This window comes from Pseudochaenichthys georgianus, chromosome 17 (genome assembly GCF_902827115.2).
Source record: "Pseudochaenichthys georgianus chromosome 17, fPseGeo1.2, whole genome shotgun sequence".
In the NCBI taxonomy this organism is placed as follows: domain Eukaryota; kingdom Metazoa; phylum Chordata; class Actinopteri; order Perciformes; family Channichthyidae; genus Pseudochaenichthys; species Pseudochaenichthys georgianus.
Genome location: NC_047519.1, coordinates 28,875,297 through 28,888,365, shown reverse-complemented (window position 1 = coordinate 28,888,365; position 13,069 = coordinate 28,875,297). Strand labels below are relative to the sequence as shown.

General features: G+C 40.2%; 1 protein-coding gene across 1 annotated transcript; it reads right to left on the bottom strand.

Moving 5' to 3' along the window:
* Positions 1-153: 153 nt before the first annotated feature.
* thoc1 (THO complex 1) lies at positions 154-10,029 on the bottom strand. The gene is made up of 21 exons (XM_034105386.2): positions 9,920-10,029; positions 9,643-9,716; positions 9,486-9,546; positions 9,323-9,392; positions 8,668-8,786; positions 8,531-8,579; positions 8,360-8,455; positions 8,158-8,240; positions 7,992-8,065; positions 7,779-7,887; positions 7,557-7,688; positions 5,437-5,537; positions 5,278-5,344; positions 5,080-5,130; positions 4,917-4,987; positions 4,697-4,792; positions 4,511-4,576; positions 4,346-4,429; positions 4,058-4,205; positions 3,879-3,963; positions 154-582 (listed from the first exon to the last, which is right to left on the bottom strand). Exons 1-21 carry the CDS (start codon positions 10,001-10,003, stop codon positions 305-307), a joined length of 1,998 nt encoding a protein of 665 aa, XP_033961277.1. The 5' UTR covers positions 10,004-10,029; the 3' UTR covers positions 154-304.
* Between the last annotated feature and the right edge of the window lie 3,040 nt (positions 10,030-13,069).

Below are 13,069 nucleotides of genomic sequence, written 5' to 3'. Positions count from 1 at the left end.
GGCTGCTCTTCTAAACAGCCCGCCACATGTTTAAGCCCTAACCATAAACACACTAAGAAGTTATTGACTGATTGCTTTTCATAGGTGGTGAAAATAAACTTATACCAAAATGTGAGGGTCTTTTATGTGAGAATAATGAATGATCATACAATGATTTATTAAAAAAGAACATTTATTGGATTCACAGTGAAAAAAACAGTACGCTTTAACCTATACTACATACAAAATTGTAAGTCTCCAACTGTTTTTGTTGTAAAAAAGATGCGGTGATATCATGTAGGTACTGATTAAGTAGCGTAGAAGCTTAAGCCTCATTGAGGCAGTCAGCGATCTGGGAGAACCCTGCAGAGTTCAGAGCTGCCACCAGGCTCTCCACTGTAGCTTGTGCTCCCTCTCGGTCCTGCCAGGCCACCAGCAGCAGCTTGGCCTGCATGTCAACATCTTCACTATCGGTCTCGATCTCTCGCATCTCCGCCGCCTTCATCTCCAGATGAGACGCCAGAGCCTTCCACTCTGCGCCCAGTTTGGCTGCTAAGTCATCCATCTGCTGGTTGGTCACCATCTTGCTCTGTATGCTCGGACCTGGAACAAAGACACAATAGGGACGATAAAAATAGACTGTTGATTGTAAATTGAGTGGAAATGAGCTTATAAGTGAAATAGGAGGCAATTTAATCATCACAATAGGAGGTCAAGATAGGGAATGAGAAATGTTGCAGATGCATGTTAGGATAGGGTGACCAGACGTCCCTGTTTTTAATGGCCTGTCCCCGGAAATGTCCCTGTTAACCGCCGAGCCTGTTTCAGGTCTCAGGCTCGAAAATGACATTCCCAGAACAAATGACCATATCTTCACTTCTAAAAAGGGTTAAATTAATAATCTTTTTTCTCAAAGCAAGATTATACCTGTGAGTTAGATGTAGAAGTGTCAGAATCCATATAGATGTTTTTATTTTAAAGTAAATTCAGATTGAACACAGTAAAAAAAATGTCAATTGTGTCCGTCCAACAACAAAAATACTTATCGTGAAAACCACCCTTGAATGATGGGATGGTAGACTAAAAGCTTTAGGAATCCAAAGTACAACATATAATAAGTACCCTGTATCAAGATTGATGCAAAACAAGTGAAATTTGACCTTTTTAGAGAGATTTAGCAAAAAAGAAACACTTCTGGGGTCATTTGGGTGGATTTTCCACATCTCTGGCCCCCCTTGCTCGATTTTGCTGATTGACATCTCTTTCTAACTGTCAGAGCCAATGGAATCGAGGGGAACTCCCACATACTCCTTATTTGGTAATGTGTGTGTGTGAGACTGACGCATAGCCAAAACCGGAAGCTGCGATAACTCTGGTGGCTACCATTAGCAGCTAACTTTTACTCTCCGATTTTTACATATCATTGTATGATCATTTTACATCTTTGATAAACTATATATGTGCCTGTCCATTTCGTCTAGTAGGCTTGTCTAGTAGTACTGTATCCAATATATTAAAAATGTTTTTTATATTAGTCACTTCCATATAAAATGCCAGTTTTCAGGCCTTGGTTTGATCAGTTCATAAAATAAATAAAATGTGGTTTAGTTGTGCTTATCCTTACAGTAAGAAGAGAAGAAACACTTTAGGAAGATATGTGAAAGGATAGAAGTGTAATGGTAATTATATAATTACAGAGCCTGTCAATTTATACATTGGCAAAAACAATGTGACTGTTGACTAGGGATGCTCCGATCGCCAATTTCGGGGCCGATCACCGATCGCTGGAATCAGTATCGGCCGATACCGATCGCCGATCCGATCGAGTGGGCGGGGCCTAAATGGAAGATTTAAACATCACTTTAAATCTTCCATTTAAAGTGATGTTTAAACTCAGTTAATGGGGCTCATTCACTGGAGCTTCCACAAACAACAATCAACTTAATTATTACATTCAAATGATATACATTATTCAAGTTTACATTCACTTTGGAGAATAACACGGGAGAAATGAGCGGAAGCCCTCTCTTTTCCTCTCTCCCCCTCCTGACAGCCAGTCAGTATCTCATGCAGCTCACTGATCCAGTAATGTGTGACCCGACAGTGAAGAATAAATATATGTGTAACTAGTTTAGCTTGTTCCAGAGGTAGATCAAATAGCTAAGTGTGTTAGGTCTAACTCTTGTGTGTTTCGCTGCGCTTACCGGTCCGGCGGGCGGAGCTGCAGGGTTTCTGCTTCACACACACACGTTGCATTCCGCTATTTTACTGTCTTTTTCAGACACCTTAAAATAATGCCAGACCGGTGAAGCCATTTTGGCGGGCTTGTTTTGCCGCACACAGAGAAAAGTGTCATGTATTTTAAGTCATGCGATCGGCTCTCGCGATCGGCATGTTTAGAGAGCACCGATCGATCGGTAAAGAGTGAGTATCGGCCGATATCGATCGGTGACCGATCGATCGGAGCATCCCTACTGTTGACCCAATTGTATCTAATAATGTACTATCTATTTTTAAATATCAGAGAGGAAGAACAGAATGAGAAGGGGAAACACCGGAATAAAGATGAAGAGGCAAAGAGAGTGTACAATAGTGAGAAAGAGAAGGAAAGGAAGAAAGAGACAAATTAAGAAAAGGGAGAACGTTTGGAGGGGAAGAAAAAGTTAACAGAGTACGAAGAGTATACAAGGATAGTGACAAAGAGCAGAAGAAAATGTGCAATGGCTCTTTCCAAGAAACGAAAATGTCACTTAAATGACAATATGACGAAAGAATGTTCCTTCATACGCCCAGGTGGTCAAGATGATACGATGGTTACTGCCCCACTCGTAATTCAACATGTTCAGTTGCCACTAGTGGATGAAGAACAGCAGTAACAGAACATCAACAGACAAAAAAGCCTCTCTCATTGCCCGTGCTGGTGTGCCCTCCGTCACCACATTCTTCAAGAAGGTAGACCCTTCCCAGGAAGAATACGATCTAGCTGTGCAGGAAGGTGTCATACCAAGCATTGCACAGCACAACTGACAGGGAAGCTTTATGAATCTAAATGTAGATGTGCTAGGACTAAATGTGATGCCATAGTGAGTGACGTGTTAGCACCGTGGGCAACTCCCTTGGTAACACAGGACCGACCAGGTGGAATGTGTGTCTGTCCATTGATGCATCCAATCATGGACATGTAAAGCTGCTGCCAATATTAGTAAGACACTGTAAGATAAATGATAGCACATCAGTGGAAACAAAACTAGTCGATGTTGTTGAACTCAAAGCAGAAACAGCAGAGGAAATTGCAGCTGAGGTTCTGGTGGTTATCCAAAAATTCAACAAACGTCTGATCTCTTTGTCCCAGTGTGTCTGACAGATGTGTCTCTCTGTTGAAGTGTCTTTGATAGTATGTCATTCTGCTAGAGTTACTTGTCTGTTGTCTCTATATCTTGTACATATGTTAATTATCAAATACACTTGAGGCTATAACCTATGTAGTTTGAAAATGTTTTGTTATGGAACACTCAATAAGTGAGTTAATACTTTACTATAACTTCACTTACCATGGTATTGAAATCAGATTTTATGAAAGGTTTAATTAATTAGTTAGTTACCATTTATAGTAATTAGTAGAACTACACATCAGTTTATTACAGCAGTTCAAATGTTCTAATTACATTGAACCAGAATTGTCCCCCCTTTTTCTTTAACAGTAAAGAAAATTGGATATGTTAATGAACTCAAAACTCAAAATGTCCCTGGTTTTCATTCTGAAAATCTGGTCACCTTACGTTAGGATATGCATGCGTGTGAATATATAAATCTTAACCTTGTTGTAGAAACTTATTGATATGAATATAAAAATGTGTGGGTGGGACCCTGAAAAACACTTGAATAGTTTTCCAACTCACTGTCATTGCTGTCTTTGAGGAGGTTGTCTCCGTTATCATCATCATCCTCTTCTCCTGTCTTGATCTCTTCAGAGGGAATATCCTTCTGCACGCATCCAATCAAAACACAGAATCAGCCTTTGCCAACAGTTTGAGAGCAGCATAATGTCTTCTTTCTAAAGTGAAACTGAAGTCCTCACCGGCAGTTCTTTGGCCAGCTTGCTGACCATGCTGTCGAGGTAGTCTGCCAGGCTCTTGAACTTCTGATTGGTCGGTTGAAAGAAGTGAGGACTTCTCCTGGACAGCAGCCTCAGAGCGCGCCAGCCGTAGTTTGGGTTCCTCACGACCCTGTAATTATGGACAGCGACAAGCAGAAGAGTCACACAAACGCACACAGAGAGTGAACTGGGAATCGAGCCAGCCATGGTCTTTTAATGAGGGGGGCTCGTTCAAAATGTCTGATAAAACACGCCACAGCGCAAACGTACTTATACTCATCCTCCACCATGTTAGTAGGGTCGGCCTGTTCAATAGCCTCCGTAAAGAATTCGTCCAATGATGGCATGAACTCCCTGAATGAAAGAAATCAGATTAAAAAAACAAACTATTTTCAATATTTACAGAAAGGGAAATGTTTTGTTTTCTCAACGTACCTGCTGTCTGACTTGCAGGCATCCATGTTGTCGTGGTGCAGGTTCCACAGCCGAGTCAACTCATCACTAACGAAACACAGAGGAGTGTGAGTTATGTATACTGACCTACTGCATATTGTTACAGTGTTCCAAACTGAGGCGTACTATTACAAAACTACTACACCACTCCTGGATTAGATCACGTACTTTCCCATAAATATTTTGGCGTCCGGCCCTTTCCCGAGGAAGTCTTCTGGGGCTTGTCTTTTCCTCGTGGGTCTTTTGGGTTTGTCATCTACTGTCCTGTTGAAGAGAAGTGGAACCAACTGTCATTATGCCAGCCTACACCCAGCTCACACAACACTATATGTTGTTGTAATAATGGATGAATTAAGGCATTACTCATTCAAATAAATATCTTCTCTACCTTTCTTTCACAAAGCTCGGGCAGCCCTCGTTTTTCCAGCCATTCCAGTTCTCCTCTGTGTTGAGGATATGCTGTCAAGAAGAACGATTCTAGCGTCACTCGTGAACTCTTACAACAAACCTCATTTAACATTGAATTATAGTTTTCCAAAAGCATGGCTTACCTCCACCATGGTGGCAAACTTGTCTCCATCAGGAGGGATCTCTTTCAGCAGCTGCAAGACAACAGTCACAGATCACTATACGTTTCTCTTGACGCCATGAAACTATACCTCAGAAGCTTACCAAATGGAAACATAGTTATCAGTTTTGCTAGATATCGCTGGATAGAATAATGTTCGTCAGCGTGATTTAGGACTGACCTGATAAACCAGTTTAGTCGTCTCCTCGATCCACGCGCTCTGGTCATCGTGCAGAACACAGCTGGAGCTGTATAAGATAAAGATAGAACACATTATGAATCCTACGATGACTTTTGTGGAATCTATTGTTTTTAAGGTCCGAGCAGAGGCATGCTTTACCTCTTGAACTTGACCTGACCCTTCAGGTACTGGAAGAGGATGAGGTACTGCAGCAGGATGTGCCGCCTGAAGTTACTGTCGCTGAGCTGCAAGTCCATCAGCTGGAGAGGAAGAGCGAAACAGAAAAGTAAGGTCATGTCCAACACAGATCGCATTACTACAAATTAACATATTCAAGTCGAAGGCAACCAGTGATATATACTACATAACCTTTCTGTTTGACATGGTATGGACACATTGTGAAGTCACCTTCCTACAGAACAAAGTATTATCAACATATACACTAATTCGGGGGTTCCCAACCTTTATTGTGCCAAGGACCGGCAGATACATTAAAAAAAAAAATCGCAGACCGGTTGTCAATTTTAACTGATTTGAATATTTACTCACCACCAGCAGGTAGCAACAGAGGCTAATTGTATGTAACAGCCTGAACAAATACTAGGACAATATGCATCCAAAACATATTAACAACGTTTAAAAAAGAACCGGTGTCGTTTTTGGGTTTTTCGGAAAAACGGAAAACCAAAAAAACGCGTTATTCAGTTTTTAAACCAAAACGGGAAAACAGATAAATCAACGTTTTGGTTTTGTTTGTATGATTTACGGATAATCCAGTGAATGCTGGGAAAACGAGGAGAAGGCGCATTATGAAGGAGATGTCCGGTCGCCAGGGTGTGTGTGCGTGTGTGTGTCACTGGCATTTGTTTTCAGAAGATATTATGATAGTGACGTTCGTTCCGGTGCACGTCCGATAGCATTTAGCACTACATCGAGATTAAGATTAAACTAATTTATTTTGGGAACACCCGCATATAGGCTACCTATGGAGTTAGCAGATGTGTGTAAATTACTGTTCATGGTCATTTGAAAACAAATGCCGGTGTCGGACAGACACAAACACACCGAACACACAGAGCTGAGCACATACACACACATCATGCGCCTTGGTGACTGGACATCTCCTTCATAAAACTAATAAAAGGGGGAGTAATCGGGCAGTTCGATGTGTGTAGAGGTGTGTGTGGTTAACACGTAGCAGCCTGCAGTCACTCGCTGTTCTGATGAAGGTAAACACAGCGAAGGCGGTGCATAAAAAGGCACAGCTCTCGGCGCGCTGGTGCTGCACTTCTCAGAGGCGGAGTTACACGTCCCGCTGCCTCCTGATGCTGCCTGCAGCCATTTCATGAAGTGAAGGAGGTTTTCCTTCTATAAAACAGCTGCGGGCAGCAGATACCGTGAGAGTCCCGGACATGAATTCATAGATCAAGGCAGACTGGTTTACTCTCCTGTTTTGCCAATCCGGTGCTTAAACAAATAGCTCTCCACCGCTGGCCGACATGTCCTTAAAATGAAGTCCGAGTTTGAAATATATCTCAAATAATGTATGCACTGCCATTTCCCCACATAAACATAACAGTCTTCAATGAAACGGTTGTCTCCTGTGCGCTCCTCTTCCTGCACCGGTAACTTTCTCGGGCGCTCGAGAGGCTGAGACCCCGAGCCGCCGAATCCCTCGGAACATCATAAAAGACATTTTCAACAGTTTTCTGGTGAAAGATTAACTAGGCTACTGGATGAAATAATATGACTGGTATAGGTGCAAAAATAAAAAATAAATAAGAAAAATTGATAAAATATTTGTATATATTTATAATTCTGCAAATATTACGATAAACTCACAGCTATTTCGCAGCCCGGCAGTAACACCTCCGCAGCCCGGTACCGGTCCACGGACCGGGGGTTGGGAACCCCTGCACTAATTGACACTACTGTGTGAGCCCGTTGTTTACGAAGTGGAAACAACGATCAAAATGTGAATTCATTAAGAATGTGCAGAAGATGGTGAAAAGTCTGAATCTGCAATCCTAGGTTGTTGACAGTCTAATGCCGTGTGATGAGACCAGACCAGTGGAACATCAAGTGGGTAGAGGCGTGATGGAACTGGAAATAGAATCCCCGGCTGTGAATCTGTCCAAATAAACCCTTGTATCACGTGTTCACTGCCTTTAGAAAGAAATGCCTAACTTTGGGATACCTTTTGTTCGTTTTGTATGATCTTAAGCACGGTTAAGGGATCATAACAATTACTTCTGGGCATAAAAGCTTTTTTTCCTCACCTTCTCATTGGTTAGAAACTTGGCGAAGTAGACGTCTTCTCCAGATGCCCTCAGCTCCTCCAGCTTTCTCTTGGAGGCCTGCATGTCATCCAACTTAAAGCTCTTGAACACGGCCAATGTCTCTTCGGAGAACTGTGCGGGACAAAAAGCCATTTACATCGGAAGTGAGTCATTGCTTCTAAGCTTTAAAAAACGGAGAGCAAGGAAGGCAAATTGAATTACCTTAAGGAATGTCATCCAGGAGAATTTATCGTAACACTGCACAGGGTTTCTGAAGTAGTCCTGCAGGGTCCAGAACTTTCTGTACAAGTTGTAGTCAATAGGAATGGAGCTGAAAGGAACAATAGGGTTACGGTCTAAACCTAGAAACAGACACAAGCCATGTCATTTAAATACATGTTGTGTTATTGCGTATTAAAGAGCATTTTTGCTTACCATGGTGCAGGAGCATCATCCTCTCCCATCTCTCCTTCCTCCACCTCCATGCCATCTTCCTTTTCCTCTGTGTGCTATAAACATGGAAAAAACAAAATCAGTTTAAACACAATTTTCACATAAAATAGAACATTTGAACAGTCATTATGAGGCTTTAACACTTTACCTTCAGGCCGAGAGTGCTTTCTTGTTCATTTTTGTTGAACACTGTTATATTTTCCAGATTAAACTGGCTCTGCAGATTGAGACCTGGAAAAGACAAATAGAAAGTATTATATAAAGCCATCATAAACTATGATATGAGTAACATCCATGAGTAGTTCAGTTGTTTGGTTCATTCAAAGATCATCTCCACAAACGCTGTTTACCCGATTTCTCCGACAGAGGGAAGAGACGTGCCAGGAAAAGCTGGATTCGCCCACAGAAGACGGTATTCTGGGATTTGGACAGCCTTCTTAAAAGATCTACAGAGATTAAGAGGTGTGTTATAAAACGCTATCACATTGAAACACCACACAAGAAGGAACAACTATCCTTACCGTTACACATCCTCAGCAAGTAGTTCTTCCCAGCAGTGTAGAAGGAGTTCTAGTAGAATGGAAAATAGGAGAGTACATTAAATGATCTACGCTGAATAACTGCTGCACTACGTTTAATGAGAGACTTTTCTTTTTACCGATTTCCAGGTGGAAACATTCTTCTCAACAAAAGAAAAGATTCTGTCACATTGGTCGAGAGGAAGACAGTCCAGCACGTCTCCCAGCAGAAGGAAAGGAGTTGTAGCAGAACAGATGCCTACATGAAGAGAGGAGGGAAATCACGATTAAACATGTTAAGCTTTGTGCGAAGTTTCAAAGCTTGCATCAAAGACTAAAAGGAACATTGTGGTACAGTTTGTGTGTAGTCAAAACACTGCAGCAACCATATTAGGACAGGATTATGATGGCAGCAGTCAAATCTAAACATATTATAACACCGGAGCAGCAGGGCCAGGTAAGGGACATTTATACAGTGTGTTGGGACTTGAATAAAGTAAGAAATCAAGTCACTAACATACAATAGAGGCCGGTAAAGTAATGCCATAAAAAACAACATTCAATCCTTTAAATGTATATATTGTAATGTCTACATTTTCTTTCATCTCTCTGTTGTTTATGAAGGTACATAGTATTGTGCGTCTGTTTGAAAGAAAGCTGCTGAAAGTTGAGTTAAAACAGGCGGTTAATACTTCTTTGAGTGTTTTGTAACCGCATGCCGAGTGGGCAATTTTAATAGTTAGAAACAAAACAAGTATTCTTTAATTCACAAGCCAAAAAGACACAGTAACAAACCTTCTGTAACTGCATCAATACTCAGGTAGATCAGAGACAGGTATTCATCACAGTTGGCCTTCTGCTCAACCTGAAGACAACAACAACAATGTCTAGTTTATACACATCCTGTATCGTATATTGGGATGTATTACATTCAAATAGACCCATTTATTTTACTTACAATCTGATCACCAAGAACCCCTCTCAGCGCCTGGTCAAATGTGGTCTTCTTTTCTGCCTCACTATGAAACACAAGGAACATTTACAGTTATGTTAAAAGGACATTTCATTGATGTAGTCATAACATCTACAGAGGCTTAGAGATAAACGTTACTTACTGTCCAGGAAACTGGTTGAAAGCATTTACCAAAGGTTTGCTAGTTTTACCAATTAGTGCATTTCTGGCAGACGCCTGTTGGTGAAGAGAACATAATGAGAGAACATGTATGTTAGATATCGTTTTGTTAGCTTAGCTTAGCATTTGCTCCATGCTATGATAACATTAGTTAGCTAACAGAACAAGCAGTGACACGCCTGTTACGTAGCTATGGTGTACATTACGGCATGTAGCATGACATAAAACTCAATTCAAGGAAGAAAAGTGATTATTCTCACCGTAAATTTGTCTTTAGCGTCCACAAAATTAAATAAGGACGGCGACATCTTTACACCGTTGCAACCGGAAGTGCCACTGAACATCCGGTTTCTTCTTCTTCTTGCCTTGGATTTTGGCAGATTGCAAACAACTTGAAGGTGCATACCACCACCTACTGTACAAGAGTGTGTATCACCATATAATCCCACTTGTGGAATTATATCACTGTGTTTACGTTGTTTTAAATTCTTCCAATCAATCAATAAATCAATCCCGTTTCACTCAAATGCCTAAGAATGGCCTTCCAGCTCTTACCCCCTCACCTTCTGTTCCCAGTATCCCCATCAGGCTCCACTCCCTTCCTGCCTCTCTGACTCTTCGTTTTTCCCTCTCTGTTTTGTACAGGTTGCAGTGTAATATGATGTGTTCCATATTTTCTTTCACTCCACACCCCCTGCATTCTTCAACTTCACTTTTTTCCATTATAAACATTGTGCCGTTTAATCCTGTATGATCCAATCTGAGTCTGAGGATCTCCTCCCGTCTGTTCCTTTCTGTGACTGATTTCTGTAACTTGTGTTTTGTCGACGAAAACGTTTTTATTATTTTTAACAGAGAAATAAAAACGTAACTGGGTCATTCCAGAATTGGAGGACCACTTAGACACCAACATTTTTGAAAAATTAACCTTTTATTTTATAATTTTTTTATGTATTTAGGAAAAACAGATAGGCATCAAATTAATATTTTCCAATGAAGAATTACCCCTGTTACTCTAATTATAGTAACAGGGTTGAAAGTAACAGGGTTGAAAATCAATGCTAATTTGAGTTTTAACCTCAGGAATTATTGCTAGATGTAGCATGTAATGCTATTTTCAAGGTAAGGACACACTTGGATATCTAATGCAAGAAAGATAACTTTTAAATGAATATGCTTTATTCGGATAATATCAGTAACAGGGTTGAGTGGGTCAGAGTGCCACACTATTTTAAGACTGAAAAGATTGTAAAAATATGAAAAATAAAAGAGAGGACTTAGTTTTGGTCTACCCATTGCACTAGCACATGGCTTGCTGATGTCACTTCCACTGTGTCATCTGATTTACAGTTTTTTCACTTATGTGCCAATCTAAAAAGGTTTGGGTAACAGGGTTGAACGCATGTTGAGGGACACACCTTCTGTGCAAAAGTACTGTTATCTAAAATATGTTTATGATTTAACAAATTGATTTTACCATTATATATATCAATAGAATAATACCAAAAAAAGTCAATAAAATCCCTATTTTAAATGTTATATTCGACATGCAAGTTGGTCACCAGAAAAAAACATTCATTTTTATGAGCAAGTAAACTGAACTGAATGTTGTCATTTCAAATGTTTTTTGTTTAATATAACAGCTCAGTTGTTTTTAGATTAAATGCTAAATTGAGTCTGAATAGCATACTATGTTCTCAGATCATCTAGATCATATTGAGCACACTTGAAGGAATATCATGATATAAAAATATAAAATTATAGAGGATTAATTAGTCTCAAATGTCTAACATTAATCAGCATGCAGACCGTAATACATTTTAGACCAGAGGGTGTCAGTGTTGCGCACTATTTGTGTCCGTTATGTTGAAGCGTTCAGACCATGCAGTGTGTGTGTGTGTGTGTGTGTGTGTGTGTGTGTGTGTGTGTGTGTGTGTGTGTGTGTGTGTGTGTGTGTGTGTGTGTGTGTGTGTGTGTGTGTGTGTGTGTGTGTGTGTGTGTGTGTGTGTGTGTGTGAGTGAGTGAGTGAGTGAGTGAGTGAGTGAGTGAGTGAGTGAGTGAGTGAGTGAGTGAGTGAGTGAGTGAGGACGCTCTGTGCCTATGGCAGGATAAATCTGAAATCCACCCTTTCCTAATAATAATCCCTGTAGAATGTTACGTAACATCGGCATGCAGACTGACATATATGCATGTCTATTTAATGTTGCTCACGCATTAGAATTATTGTAAAAAACGTCACTTATTAATTGTTGGTCCCATGATGTTATGTTTTATGTCTCCTTGGTGGTTAGGGACATTGCTTGCCTGTAGTCTTTGTGAGCAGGGTTCACAGAGGTCATAGCTAACATACTCGTATTTTTTGCTTCTGTGTTTGTGTGTGCACACTGCTGTGATATGGTTGTACAATTTAAATCAGTTTAATAAACTACAGAGCTGCAGGGCCTGCATTTTTGTAGATTTACAGGCTACAGTTCAACAATGTCACAAAGCACATAGGACCAGCAGAGCATTACACTGAGACGGCAATCATTAAATGTCCAATCCATCCTTCCTGGTATATAATTCACATACAGAATCGTTTAAAAAACAAAAACAATTTGGTAGGTCAAGTTGGACATGTGTGGGTTTTTTTCCAGAATCAAAGTCAGACTTTACTTTCATATTACATGAGCACAAGGAATGTGTCTGTTATATTTACAATTACTATTGCGTTAAGCGAATTGTTGTTGCTATGCTTTAAATCACATATTAACCCTTAGATGCATAAGTGGGTCTTTTTGGGACGGTGAGGTGGTTTTCTTGAAGTATCTTTGTAATTAAATTTTTTTATCATTTCATATTCCAGCTATTCCTCAAAAAACATGTTTTGGATATTATGCCATTCACATTTTAAATTTACATTTTAAGAAATTGCAGTTTTTGTATTCCTACCCCAAGCTTCCATAAGTGGGTCAAAAATGACCCGCATGCATTTTCTTTTGAATCCTATGGGAACCTTTGATTCTTACCACCTGTTGCTGTCAGGACTACATTCACTGTAGACCACACAGACTACATCACAAGTGACACCTGTCAGGAAGATTATTTTACACAGCAAGATCTGATACCTGTCAGTATAATAATAATACATTATATTTTTATAGGGCTTTTCAAGGACTCAAAATCGCTTTACAATACAAGGGAAGTTTAGGGTGGGGGTTATAGGACTATCAAAGTTGATCATGGATGGGGGGGGGGGGGGGGGGGGGCTATGAGTAGATAAGAGGAGAAGAGATGAGTTTTGAAAAGGGACTGGAATACTGTGAGGGTCTCAGAATAGCGGAGATCTTTGGGACAATATGTTCAAAACTTTTTTTCAAAATGTAAAAAAAATGTCTAAAATTATAAATTGTTTAAAATTAAATATAGAA